At 39.9% G+C, this 14063-nt stretch overlaps 1 protein-coding gene and 1 pseudogene across 1 annotated transcript; one reads left to right on the forward strand and one right to left on the reverse strand.

Annotated features, from left to right (window-relative positions):
* Positions 1-9044: 9044 nt before the first annotated feature.
* Positions 9045-10553, reverse strand: LOC141583448 (keratin, type II cytoskeletal 8 pseudogene; annotated as a pseudogene).
* A 1837-nt stretch (positions 10554-12390) lies between these two features.
* Positions 12391-13649, forward strand: LOC141583450 (zinc finger protein 134-like). The gene has a single exon (XM_074392600.1). It carries the CDS (start codon positions 12588-12590, stop codon positions 13647-13649), a length of 1062 nt encoding a protein of 353 aa, XP_074248701.1. The 5' UTR covers positions 12391-12587.
* Positions 13650-14063: the final 414 nt, after the last annotated feature.

Genomic DNA, 14063 nt, shown 5'->3' on the forward strand with positions numbered 1-14063 from the left:
ATTGGAAGTAAATCACTCCTCAGCAAATGCAAAAGAACGGTAAACATAAAAAACAGTCTCTCAGACCACAGTGTAATCAAATTAGAACTGAGGATTAAGAAAAGCACTCAAAAGAGCACACACATGGAAACTGAACAACTTGCTCCTGAATGATGAATGGATAAACAATGAAATGAAGGCAGAAATAAAATGTTCTTCCAAACCAATGAGAACAAAGACACAATGTACTAGAATCTATGGGACACATTCAAAGCAGTGTCTAGAGGGAAATTTACAGCAATAAATGCCCACATGAGAAAAAATGAAATATCTAAATCAATATCCTATCATCAAAATTGAAAGAGTTAGAAGAGCAAGATCAAAATAAACTCAAAAGCAAGAAGACAAGAAGTAACTAAAATCAGAACAGAACTGAAGGAGATGGAGACACAAAAAACCCTTCAAAGAATCAATAAATCCAGGAGCTGGTTTTTTGAAAAGATCAACAAAATAGACCACTAGCTAGACTAATAAAAAAGAAAAGAGAGAAGAATCGAACAGATGCAACAAAAAATAATAAAGGGGAGATTACCATCAATTCCTCAGAAATACAAACTACCATAGAGATTACTACAAACAGCTCTATGCACATATACAAGTAAATCTAGAAGAAATGGATAAATTCCTAGACACTTGCACATTCCCAAGACTAAGTCAGGAAGAAGTTGAAACTCTGAATACACCAATAACAAGATCTGAAGTCAAGGCAGCAATTAATAGCCTACCAACCAAAAAATTCCAGGTCCAGATGGGTTCACAGCCAAATTCTATGAGACATACAAAGAGGAGCTGGTACAATTCCTTTTGAAACTATTCCAAACAATACAAAAAGAGGGAATCCTTCCTAACCCTTTCAATGAGACCAACATCATCCTGATAGAAAAACCTGGCAGAGACACAACTAAAAAAGAAAACTACAGGCCAATATCTAAGATGAACATTGATGCAAAATCCTCAATAAAATACTGGCAAACCAATCCAACAGCACATCAAAAAGTTTATCCACCATGATCAAGTAGGCTTCATCCTAGGGATGCAAGGCTGGTTCAGTATATGCAAATCTATAAACGTATTCCATCACATAAACAGAAACAAAGACTAAAACCACATGATTATCTCAATAGATGCAGAGAAGGCCTTTGACAAAATTCAATACTACTTTATGCTAAAAACTGTCAATAAACGAGGTGTTGATGGAATGTATCTCAAAATAATAAAAGCTATTTATGACAGACCCACAGCCAATATCATACTGAATGGGCAAAAACTAGAAGCATTCCTTTTAAAAACTGGCACTAGACAAGAATGCCCTCTCTCACCACTACTATTCAATATCATATTGGAAGTTCCACCCAGAGCAATTAGGCAAGAAAAAGAAATAAAGCACATTCAATTAGGAAAAGAAGTCAAATTGTCACTTTGGCAGACGACATGATTGTATATTTAGAAGACCCCATCATCTCAGCCCAAAAGCTCCTTAAGCTGATAAGCGACTTTGGCAAAGTCTCAGTGTACAAATCAATGTGCAGAAATCACAAGCATTCCTATACACCATCAACAGACAAACAGACAGTGAAATCATGAGCAAACTCCCATTTACAATTGCTACAAAGAGAATAAAATACCTAGGAATACAACTAAAAAAAGGATGTAAAAGATCTCTTCAAGGAGAACTACAAACCACTGCTCAAGGAAATAAGAGGGGTCACAAACAAATGGAAAAATATTCCATGCTCATGGTTAGGAAGAATCAATATCGTGAAAATGGCCATACTGCCCAAAGTAATTTACAGATTCAACGCTATCCCCATCAAGCTACCAATGACCTTCTTCACAGAACGGGAAAAAAACACCTTAAACTTCATATGGAACCAAAAGAGAGCCCACATAGCCAAGTCAATTCTAAGCAAAAAGAACAAAGCAGGAGGCATCACACTACCGGACTTCAAACTATACTACAAGGTTACAGTAATCAAAACAGCATGGTACTGGTACCAAAACAGACATATAGACCAATGGAACAGAACAGAGCCCTCAGAAACAATGCCACACATCTACAATCATCTGATCTTTGACAAACTGGACAAAAACAAGCAATGGGAAAAGGATTCCCTGTTTAACAAATGGTATCGAAAAAACTGGCTAGCCATATGCAGGAAGCTGAAACTGGGCCCCTTTCTTACATCTTATACAAAAATTAACTCCAGATGGATTAAAGATTTAAACATGAGAACTAACACCATAAAAACCCTAGAAGAAAACCTAGGACACACCATTCAGGATATAGGCACAGGCAAGGACTTCATAACTAAAACACCAAAAGCAATGGCAGCAAAAGCCAAAATAGACAAATTAAACTAATAAAACTAATTAGTTCAATCTGATTAGTTTAATTAGATCTAATTAAACTCCAGAACTTCTATACAGCAAAAGAAACAATCATTAGAGTGAACTGGTAACCAACAGAATGGGAAAATTTTTTGCAATCTACTCATCTGAAAAAGGGATAATATCCAGAATCTACAAAGAACTAAAGCAGATTTACAAGAAAAAAAAAAAAAAAACCAACCCATTCAAAAGTGGGTGAAGGATATGAACAGGCACTTTTCAAAAGAAGACATATATGTGGCCAACAAGCATACAACAAAATCCTCATCATCACTGGTCATTAGAGAAATGCAAATAGAAATCACATTGAGATACCAGCTCACTCCAGTTAGAATGGCAATCATTAAAAAATCTGGAGACAACAGATGCTGGAGAGGATATGGAGAAATAGGAATACTTTTACACTGTTAGTGGGAGTGTAAATGAGTTCAACCATTATGGAAGACACTGTGGCAATTACTCAAGGATTTAGAAATAGAAATTCCATTTGACCCAGCAATCCCATTACTGGGTATATATCCAAAGGATTATAAATCATTCTACTATGAGACACATGCACATATATGTTCGTTATGGTACTGTTATGATAGCAAAGACCTGGAACCAACCCAAATAACCATGAATGATAGACTGGACAAAGAAAATGTGGCACATATACACTATGGAATACTATGCAACCATAAAAAATGACAAGTTCATGTCCTTTGTAGAGACATGGATGAATCTAGAAACCATCGTTCTCAGCAAACTGACACAAGAACAGAAAACCAAACACTGCATGTTTTCACTCATAGGTGGGTGATAAACAATGAGAACACTTGGGCACAGGGAGGAGAACAACACTCAATAGGCTAGGTGGGGGGATGGAGAGGAGGGGAGTGGAGGGACAGTTAGAGGGGTGGGGAGGATGGGGAGAGATAACACCAGGAGAAATGCCTGATGTAGGCCATGGAAGTGGGGGGCAGAGACAGCAAACCACCATGGCATGTATATACCTATGTAATAATCCTGCAGGATGTAGGATACGCACATGTACCCCAGAGCCCAAAGTATAATAATTTAAAAAAAGATGTACAAATGCCCAACAGACATGAAAAAAATACTTGATGTCACTAATTACCAGGGAAATGCAAATCAAAACCACAATGAGATACCACCTTACTCCTGCAAGAATGACCATAATTTTAAAAATACAAAATAATAAATGTTGGCCTGGATATGGTGACAAGGGAACACTTTTATATTGCTAGTGGGAATGTAAACCAGTTAACCACTATGGAAAACAGTGTAGAGATTCCTTAAAGAACTACCATTTGATCCAGCAATCCGACTACTGGGTATCTACCCAGAGGAAAAGAAGTCACTATATGAAAAAGACACTTGCACACGCATGTTTGCAGCAGCACAATTCACAACAGAAAAAATATAGAACCAGCTCTAATGCCAATTAATCAATGAGGGAATTTTTTTTAAGTAGTGTTTGTGTATACATACATACATACACATACATGTACATGTACATATACACACTATATATACGCACATTATATATGTGTGTGTAAAAACATATATATACACACATACCATGAAACACTAGTCAGCCATAAGAAGGAATGAAATAATGACATTTGCAGCAACCTGGATGGAGTTGGAGACCATTAAGTGAACTATCTCAGGAGGGGAAAAGCAAACATTTTATGTTCTCACTTATAACTGGGAGTTAAGTTATGAGGACATTGTATAAGAATAATACAATGGGCTTTGGGGATTCAAGGGGGCAAGGGAGGGAGGGAGCTGAGGGATAAAAGACTACACATTGGGTAGAGTGTATACTGCTTGGGTGACAGCTGCACCAAAATCTCAGAAATCATCACTGAAGAGGTTATCCACGTAACCAAACGGGACCTGTTCCCTAAAATCCTATTGAAATTGAAAAGTAAAACCCAAACTTGAAACATTTCTAGTCCCAACAGTTTTGGATAAGGGATACCCAACCAATTTGATTTCTATCTATGGACCCGAGCCCCATCTGTAAAACAAGGATGTGGAAAAAGAAAACAAACAAACAAAAAAAAAAAAAAAAAAAACCCTCTCCATCTCCTTGGAATAATAATATTCTAAATTTAAAGATATGTACCTATATCTGAGCTATGTAGAATTAATATTTATTACATTGCAGAGGACAATGCCTAGCAAGCTACTCATCAGGTTCTAGTTCAAATCTGAATATACAAATCTGTTTCTCCATAAACATTTTTGTATTCTGAAATAGTAACCTTAAAAGAAAGACTAGAGTTTAATCATGTAAACACTCAAAGTTCTACTCTTTCTTAACCATCCTTACCCTATGACACTTGAAAGATTAAACATATGTCCAACACCAGAAATTTATGACAAAGTATACTACAAAAATCTGGCACTTCAGATTAGAATTGAGTGTATGTGGACTCACAAGATATCTACAGTCATTTTTCTGGCTTGACATCTAACTGTCTCATCCATGAAAGTAGCTGAAGAATTGCCATATTGTATGATGAAATACACACTCTTCAATTATTGTTTTTCTAGAAAAACAGTCATTTTTTTAAAAGTGGGAAAAATTGCCAAAGATGGCATCTAAAAGGCTCTTGGAATTACTGTCCTCAAAGAAATTGTTTTTATTAGCTCTGCTGGTACATGCTAAACTGGAGCTATTTTAAAAGCACTCTTAGTATTTACATGTATAATACCGTATTTAAACCAAAATCCATGAAAGTCTTTGTAAATATAGGTCAGAGCTGCAAAAACTCAACCATGATTTAGTAAATTTAATTATAAACCACTTTCCTGAGCTACATCATTCAGCCAGCAATTGAATCATTACTACTTTCTATAATTTGCTCTATCCAAAGATTTTGGGCCCCTAACCCAAATTCATCAGGTATTCTGATAAGAAGTCATTTTCTTTCCTCAATGTCTTCCTTTACTTACCTTCCTCTATAAAAGATATTTAAAAATTCCACAATGCAGTTATTTAGAGACAGAAGAAAGGAACTAAACTCTCCAAGAAGAAACAGTTGCCTAATTTAACATTCAAATTTCTGTTGTCAGTGGTTGCAACGATTCAGTAATTCTCCCTGGGGGAAGCTTCCCTAGCTTCCTACTCAGGCCCAGTTCCATGTGTCAAGAAGTCATTTAAGAAGGAACTCTGGCTTTAAAAATATTCAGACATAGGTTAAAAATCTCAATCCTATCACTTATTCACTATATAACACTAGATAAATCTATAACTTCTTGATCTTAACCAATTGCGTTTCATAAAATGTGTCAAATGTATAGCAGGTGTTCAATAAGAGCATTTTCATTAGAGGATTGAACTTACTTTCCTTTCACTGAGTATGAATCTTAGGCCACAAGCTCAAATGTTTTTAAAACATTCATTTTTTTCTTCTCATTCAACTAAATTAAACTGGAATTTTAGCTCCTGTGCAACCAGAAGAGCTGGAAATTTAATCTCACACAATTGTTATTGCCCTATATGCCTCTAGGAGCACACCAAAATCCTGGAGGTGTGTGCAGTGCTGGGAAAAAAAAAAAAAAAAAAAGAAGAAGAGAGTTTTTTACGTTTTGTTATTTGTATAAATATAAGGGGTACGAGTGCAGTTTTGTGACATGAATAGATTGGGTAGTGGTGAAGTCTGTTTTTAACCATTATCACTCAAATAATGTACACTGTACCCAGTAAGTAATTTCTCAACCTTTACTCTCTCCCACCCTCTCGCCCTTCTAAGCCTCCAATGTCTATTATTCCACACTCTATGTCCATGTATAACATTATTTAGCTCCCACTTATAAGTGAGAAAAAGTGGTATTTAACTTTTATTTTGCTTGTTTCACTCAAGATAATGACTTCCAGTTTCATCCATGTTGCTACAAGTGAAACTGCCTTTGCAAAATTGTAACTGAGGAAATTTCGACAGCCCAAGAAATCAGACCTAACTGACTCTATCTTGCTTCTAACACTTAAGCTGTCCTTGTTCATTTCTCGTTGTAGGCCAAATTAACTTTGGGAAGAAATTCAGTTCATGGTTTGACTGTGAAACAAAATTGTTAACAGTCCTTTCCTGAAAAGACCCCCTTCTTGCCTGGGGTTCAGTCTGCCTTTGCAGGACTAACAAATTAGCTGTAAGATTCAAAATTACAACTTAGGGTTTATGCAGTCTCTGGCTCCAAGAGTCTGAACATCCGCAAACTGCCCTTGGGGATAACGTGACTGTTGTAAAACCTCAGATCAGTGCTTGAAATATTTTGTAGACGCTGTACTCGATGGATCATGGATCAGCTACCATCACCCAGACCAGTAATCTGACCCAATCAGTTCTGCCATCGCACCCAGGAACAGAAGACATTAAGAAAACGTAACTTTGACCCTCTGTGATTCCACCTCCAACCTGACCAATCAGCACTTCCCCCTTCCAAGCCCCTATCTGCCAAATTAGCTTTAAAAACTCTGATCCCTGAATATTGGGAAGACTGATTTGAGTGATAATAAAACTCCAGTCCCCCACATAGCTGGCCCTGCATGAATTACTCTTTTGCTATTGCAATTCCCCCATCTTGATAAATCAGCTCTTTCTAAGCAGCATGCAAAGTGAACCCACTGGGCGGTTACGCAAGAGACATGATTTTATTCTTTTATGGCTAAATACTATTCCATTGTGTGTGTGTGTGTGTGTGTGTGTGTGTGTGTGTGTGTGTGTGTTTATACACTATCACAGTTTCTGTATCGAATTGTACTTTGCTGGACACTTAAGTTGATTCCGTATCTTTGCTATTGTGAAGAGTGCTGCAATAAACATATGGGTGCAGTATCTTTTTGATATAATTATTTCTTTCCCTTTGAGTAGATACTCAGTAGTGTTGAGATATCATCTTATACCAGTCAAAATGGCTATTACTAAAAGGGAGGAAGATCTTCAACCATCATTATATCATGGTCTTCACTGACATTCTCATTTATCAAGCTTTTAACAGTTCCATGAAGTAGGGAGCTCTTAAACTTTCTTCCCCATGTGCAAGGAATGCAGGAATCTGTTGAGTTTTAGCAACCAATGTCTACAGTTTCCTCTCTAGGAGAAGCACACAACAACTTTCGAGTGCTGCTACCATTGTAGAGTACTCCCTCGGGTGACTCTCAGGCTCCCTGTGACTCCAGAACCCAGCGCTGCACTTCTACTCACTTCCATTTTGAACCCTATGCTTCCTCCCTGCAGTTGAAGATGCTCGATTCTTCTCTCTCTCTCTTTCAAGATCCTTACTTTTTTTCTGTGGCAAGAACACTTAACATGAGATCTAACCTCTTGAGAAATGTTTAAGTACATAATACAGCATTGTTAACTATAAGCACAATGTTCCACAATAGATCTATAGAACTTACTCATCTTGCACAACTAACTTTTTTTTTTTTTTTTTTTTTGAGACGGAGTTTCACTCTTGTTACCCAGGCTGGAGTGCAATGGCGCGATCTCGGCTCACCGCAACCTCCGCCTCCTGGGTTCTGGCAATTCTCCTGCCTCAGCCTCCTGAGTAGCTGGGATTACAGGCACAAGCCACCATGCCCAGCTAATTTTTTGTATTTTTAGTAGAGATGGGGTTTCACCATGTTCACCAGGATGGTCTCGATCTCTTGACCTTGTGATCCACCCGCCTCGGCCTCCCAAAGTGCTGGGATTACAGGCTTGAGCCACCTCGCCCGGCACACAACTAACATTTTATACCATTTGAATAGCAATGTCCCGTATCCCCTTCCCACAGCCCCTAGCAATCACCATTCTATTCACCATGTCTGTGAATTTGACTATGTAAAATACCTCAAAATAAGCGCAATCTTGTAAGGGAAGGATAGCATTGAGAGGGAGTGCAAATTTGGAATAGATTAAGTAAAAATTCTAAATTGAATGAGTAATTAAACAAAACAAAATAGTATTTTCAACTGCAAGTGACTTCATAAATCTACCATGAAGTTTCAGAGCTTCTGAGACCAAGTTCAGATTATAGAAAAAATAAAATTAGCATATGTCTCATTTGTAGCTTTTGATTTTAATCAGTTAATCAGTGAGAGATGATGCCATTACACTGCTCAAGTTTGCTCTTCTTCAGCAATGCCACCAAAGGACTACCCACAGTATCCTCACCAAACCTAATGCAGCTATAAAAATGCCAGCAAGGATTCTTTTAAGTTAAGTAACATCTAAGCACTGCTTTACTATGCGAGTTACAAATTCACTCACTTAATCTGCAAACAGCTAAATGAGGTGTATACTAATATTATATCCCTTTTATGAATAGGAATTTGAGCCATAAGGAAGTTATAATATTTGTCCAAGATAACGGGGCTAGTGAAAAGTAAAGCCAGGATTCCACTCAACAGTAAGTCATTAAAAATCCTCCAGAAGATGCTCAGAGAAGATCTTTCTGTTTTCTCTTATTCCAGACAGTCCTCAGCATAGTGTGGCTTTATTTTTTTTTTCCAGAGCTAGCTGAGGTTTTTACTTTTACAAAAAAAAAAAAAAAAAAAAAAAGAAAGCAATTGAATTGTTTTGTAGCTGGAGGAATGAGGAAGGGGGATCCCCCTGCAGTAAATTCCCCTGCAGGTGGGCTGAGGGCTAGGGCTGAGGCTCAGGTGGGTCTCCTGTTTCCTGGGCTCCCGTGCACAGCGGCCTCCCTCCCGGGCTCTGGGGCAGCCACACCAGCTTCCAATCGCGGGTCTCGATCTTCTTTACAACCACTGCCCTGGTGGAGCAGGTGCGGCTAAAGGAATTAGAGCCTGCGCCAGAGTCAAAGCTGAAGCCCAGGCTGAAGCTGAGGCCTGGGCTTGTGAGGCCCCACAGGCCAAACTCAGCCACCTGTATAGCTGCTAGTCTCTTCCTACGGATACTCATGTCCTGCATCACAGACTCCAGACGGCTCTCCTCACCCTCCAGCAGCTTCCTGTAGATGGAGATCTCGATGTCCAGGGACAGCCTGACGTTCATCAGCTCCTGGTACTGACGCAGGTGCCGCGCCATGTCCTGCTTGGCATTGTCATCCTTAGCCAGCTCCCCACTCTGGCATCTGCGATAGTGGCCTCCAGGGAAGCCCTCTGGCCTTTGAGGCCCTCAATCTCAGCCTGGAGCCACTGACATTTCATTTCATCTTGGAGACCTCAGTCTTTGTACGCCACAGGTCATCCCCCTGCTTCCCAGCCTGCATCTGCAGCTCCTCATACTTGATCTGGTACCTGCTCTCAGCTTCAACCCGATTGAGGTTGGTGATCTTCTTGTACTGCACCTTGACCTCAGCAATGATGCTGTCCATGTCCAGGAAGAGGCTGCTGTCCATGGACAGCACCACAGATAGGTCTGAGATCCCGGACTGCAGCTCCCAGGTCTCCTCTTTAGACAGCCCCCTGAGGAAGTTGATCTATCAGTCAGCCTTTCCAGGTGAGACTCCAGCTCGACCTTGTTCATGTGAGGTTCATCCACATCCTTCTTGATGAGATCAAATTTAATCTCCATCTCTGCCATCCTCATGCTTGTTCTTAAAGTCCTCCACCAGCCCCTGAATGTTGCCAAGCTCTGCCTCCAGCTTCAGCTTCTCCTGGCCCAGAGTCTCCAGCTGCTGCCTCAGGCTGTTGATGTAGCTCTTGAACACGTTGTCCATGTTGCTCCGGACCATCTTCTGCTGCTGCAGGAGACTCTACTTGGTCTCCAGGATCTTGTTCTGCTGCTCCAGGAACCATACCTTGTTGATGAAGGAGGCAAACTTGTTGTCGAAGGCCTTGATCTGCTCCTTCTTTTGAGTGCACACAGTCTGGATGTTGGGGTCCACCTCCAGATTAAGGGGGGTTCAGCAGGCTCTGGTTGACTGTGATGGCAGCAATGCCTCCCATGCCACTGGCTCCACCATAGCCTCCTCCCAGGCACCCCAGAAGCTGCTACTTCCCACTCAGGAGAAGCTCAAGGAGGTAATGCAGGCACCAGGCCCACTTCTGTGAAGGCCCAGGGGCCAGAGGTGGACACCTTGTAGGACTTCTGGGTCACCCTGATGTACATGGTGGAGGTAGACAGGCAGAATGAGGCAGAGATTCCAGAAGGAGCAGAGAAGCTGCTTCTTGGTGAGGAGGCACAGTGGGGCTTTTTAATGACTATTTATTCTTTCTCAGGGCGTCTGAATTCAGATGCTCATAGAAATTAGTTCATAGGAACTACTGTGAACTAAACACCATAGTAGTTCCTATGAACTAATTCCTGTGAACTAATTCTGGAGCTTCATAAGCTCCAAACAGGAACTTCTATATAAGACTATGCTAAATATAAATTTTGTTAGCTTTCAAGGTGAATAAATCACAAAATTCTAATAACCCTGAATTTTCATAACACCTGACTGTGTATGGAACCATCTGAATGGGATATATCCAGTGCAATGAGGCTTAGTGCCACACACAGAGAAAGATCTCCACATATCTCACCCACTCAAGGCAAAAAGGCAGGCTGTAGACACATGGTAATGAGTACAATCTTGTCTTGGCTGCTGCACATAACAGCCAGTTCCCTAAGCTAAGAAAAGCACCACCTACCCATAGCAAATGAAGAGTTAAATGAGCTATGACATATAGACAATTAGAACTCATCTTGTTAACTCATGTCAGTTTGCTGTCACTTGATCTATAAATTAGACCTTTAGGATTTCTTAAAATTTCAGCATGACCTCGCCTATTCCCTCATCACTGCAAGTACTGCCAAGGTCACCTCCAAGGTTTGTTTGCAAGTCTAGTTGAATACAGAACCTCTGGCTCTGTCCTAAGCAGAGTTTAGTTATTAGGGAATCATGAAACACAAATTTCTAGTAATCCTTAAATGTTATCCTAAAAAGTGACAAATATTACTTGAATGAATGCTACTGACAGAAACTTCATCATTGTTAATGTAATTCTGAAGAAAGATGCCCAGCTTTAATCTTTGAGAAATTTGATCTTGTCAAAAGAAAAGGATGACTGTACTATTAAGAATAGTTTTTAACACTGAAATATCTTAATAAGACCTGAGAATTCTAGGTATTTCTAGAACTTACTTACTTCATAAATCTAAAATTATGCCAAAAAACAAAAATACACTTTCATTTAGTAAATGCATTTCTCTAGTAGATATCACAATCAAGTAATAGTTATTTTGTTTAGCATAGTTCCAAAAGAAGAACTTTTTTACACATTTTCAAAAGAAAATTAAGCCTTTTTTATGATTAACATATATTATATATCACTACCAAACACCATTTATTGAACTGATGTCCCCGTAAATTGTCTGGTATTTGGGATACCAGATAATCCTTCTTAGAAGGATTTAGGATAAAATTAACAAAAAAGAAAGCCGTAGATAAAAGGAAAATGCTATGATGTGCTGTCATTATTCTGAACCATTCTAATCCCTTTCTGGGGCAGCTGTGATCCTGTTGTGGGTCTCCACTCAAACAAAGGGGGACAGTAAGTCTTACTTCTTTGAGGTCCTACTGGGTACTTGAGAACTCCATATAAACAAGTGAGCTACAAAATAAGAGAATAGCAAGAAGCAAGGATTTATACCTGGGAAAGTAGTGGAACATCTTCAAAAGGCATTGAATATTTTTATGCTCATGTAAGACTGAAAAACCCTGTAGGCAGCCTTACTTAGTGTACTTTTGTATGCTTTCTATTAACAAAACTTTTAGTATAACAATTGACTATTTATTCTTTACTATGATCAGATTGGTTTTTCCCTACTTGAAAAACAAAAATAAATGAAAATATACACCTATGTAAAAATAAACAAAGGAAAAAAGATATGTGTTAACTATTATTAAAAATCTAGGCTACCGGGGCCGGGTCATCGCGGTCTGCAAACCTAATGGCGACAGCCGCGGTGATGGGCCTGGTGCAGGAATTGAGAGACTAAGTGGAAAATGCAAGATTTGAATAGGAGGTGAAGGAAGATGGTTATTAATGGAGTAAGGATCAGAGAAAGCCATGACATCCAGCAAGAAAACAGCCAGATCCTCTGTGGTTGCTGAACTGTAGCAAGAGAGAGAACTCCAGGTGCCTAACTGAAGAGGGCATAACTCTAGTCACAGCAGGAGGGGCTTGGGCAGGCCCTGGTTGTTGGCATGGAATGAAGGATGAAGAGGCATCTTCTGAACAGAGCCATACTAATATGTCACATATTAATACTTCCAAGGCAGGTTCACCCACACAGGCGGCTCACTTTTGTGACATATGTTACCCTATCTTGAAAGATATTTTGTACCTGGATGAACACCAGGGTACACACCATGGACTGAAACTTCACACATGTGAGGCTTGTGGGAGACAATTTGGGTTCAGTGCAAACCTTCTGCAGAACCAGAAGCGTTACAGTATAGAGAAACCCTTAAGAAGGGATGAAGGTGAGCCCTCGTTTGTGAAGAACTGCACAGTTAGCAAAGAACCTCACCCATCAGAAAAGCCCTTTGCCTGTAAAGAGAAGCAGAAAAACTTCCAGGCTACTTTGGGTGCTTGCCAACAAAAGGCCATCTACCACAGCAAGAGGAAGACACACAGGAGCACTGAGAATAAGGATGCATTTCATGGTGAACAAATGCATTTCAAGTGCAGTGAATGTGGGAAGGCTTTCCGCCGCAAAGACACACTGGTCCAACACCAGAGAATCCATAGTGGAGAGAAGCCTTATGAATGCAATGAATGTGGAAAAGCCTTCTGCCGCAAAGCTACATTTGTCCAGCACCAGAGAATCCATAGTGGAGAAAGGCCTTATGAGTGCAGCGAATGTGGAAAAACCTTCAGTCAAAAAGACAACCTTACTCAGCACAAGAGAATCCACACTGGAGAAATGCCTTATAAGTGCAATGAATGTGGGAAATATTTTAGCCATCACTCCAATCTTATTGTACACCAGAGAGTTCACACTGGAGCAAGGCCTTATAAGTGCAGTGATTGTGGGAAAGTCTTTAGACACCAGTCTATACTTGTTCAACATGAGAGTATTCACACTGAGTCAAAGCGTTTTGAGTGCATTGAACGTGGGAAATTCTTTAGTCGAAGTTTTGAGTTTATTGCACACCAGAGGGTTCACACTGGTGAAAGGCCTTTTGTATGCAGTAAATGTGGGAAAGACTTTATCAGAACCTCCCACCTTGTTCGGCACCAAAGACTTCACACTGGAGAAAGGCAGTGAATGTGGGAAGGCCTCCCACCTAAGCCTTCACCTCAGTCGGCACCAGAAAGTTCACACTGCAGGCAGGTTCTAGGACTGCTTTGAATACAACAGAACTCATCAGTCAGATGTTGAACTTCAATAATCTGAACATTGACTCAAGGGAGATACCTTATGGTGCCAGGTATGTAGGAAACTTCTAGGGTTATGTTGCACTTTCTGACCTGGTCAGGTTTTTTGCTGGAGTTACATCACTGTCAGTGCCTGTGGCCAAAACCATCTTAACTCTACCAGCTTACATACCCCAGCATCAGGGAAGGCAGGGTTTTATATTCTCCCTGGAGAAAATCATGAAATGCCTGAGTTCCTTGGGGGTCCTTATTCCCTTCTGTGTGACAGGTATAGATATGGACATGACCCATCTTTAGCCAAGAA

This window comes from Saimiri boliviensis, chromosome 1 (assembly GCF_048565385.1).
Source record: "Saimiri boliviensis isolate mSaiBol1 chromosome 1, mSaiBol1.pri, whole genome shotgun sequence".
Classification (NCBI taxonomy): domain Eukaryota; kingdom Metazoa; phylum Chordata; class Mammalia; order Primates; family Cebidae; genus Saimiri; species Saimiri boliviensis.

Excerpts from the sequence above, each read along its gene's own strand:
- LOC141583450 (XM_074392600.1), top strand. The coding sequence starts at position 12,588 with ATGAAGGATGAAGAGGCATCTTCTGAACAGAGCCATACTAATATGTCA.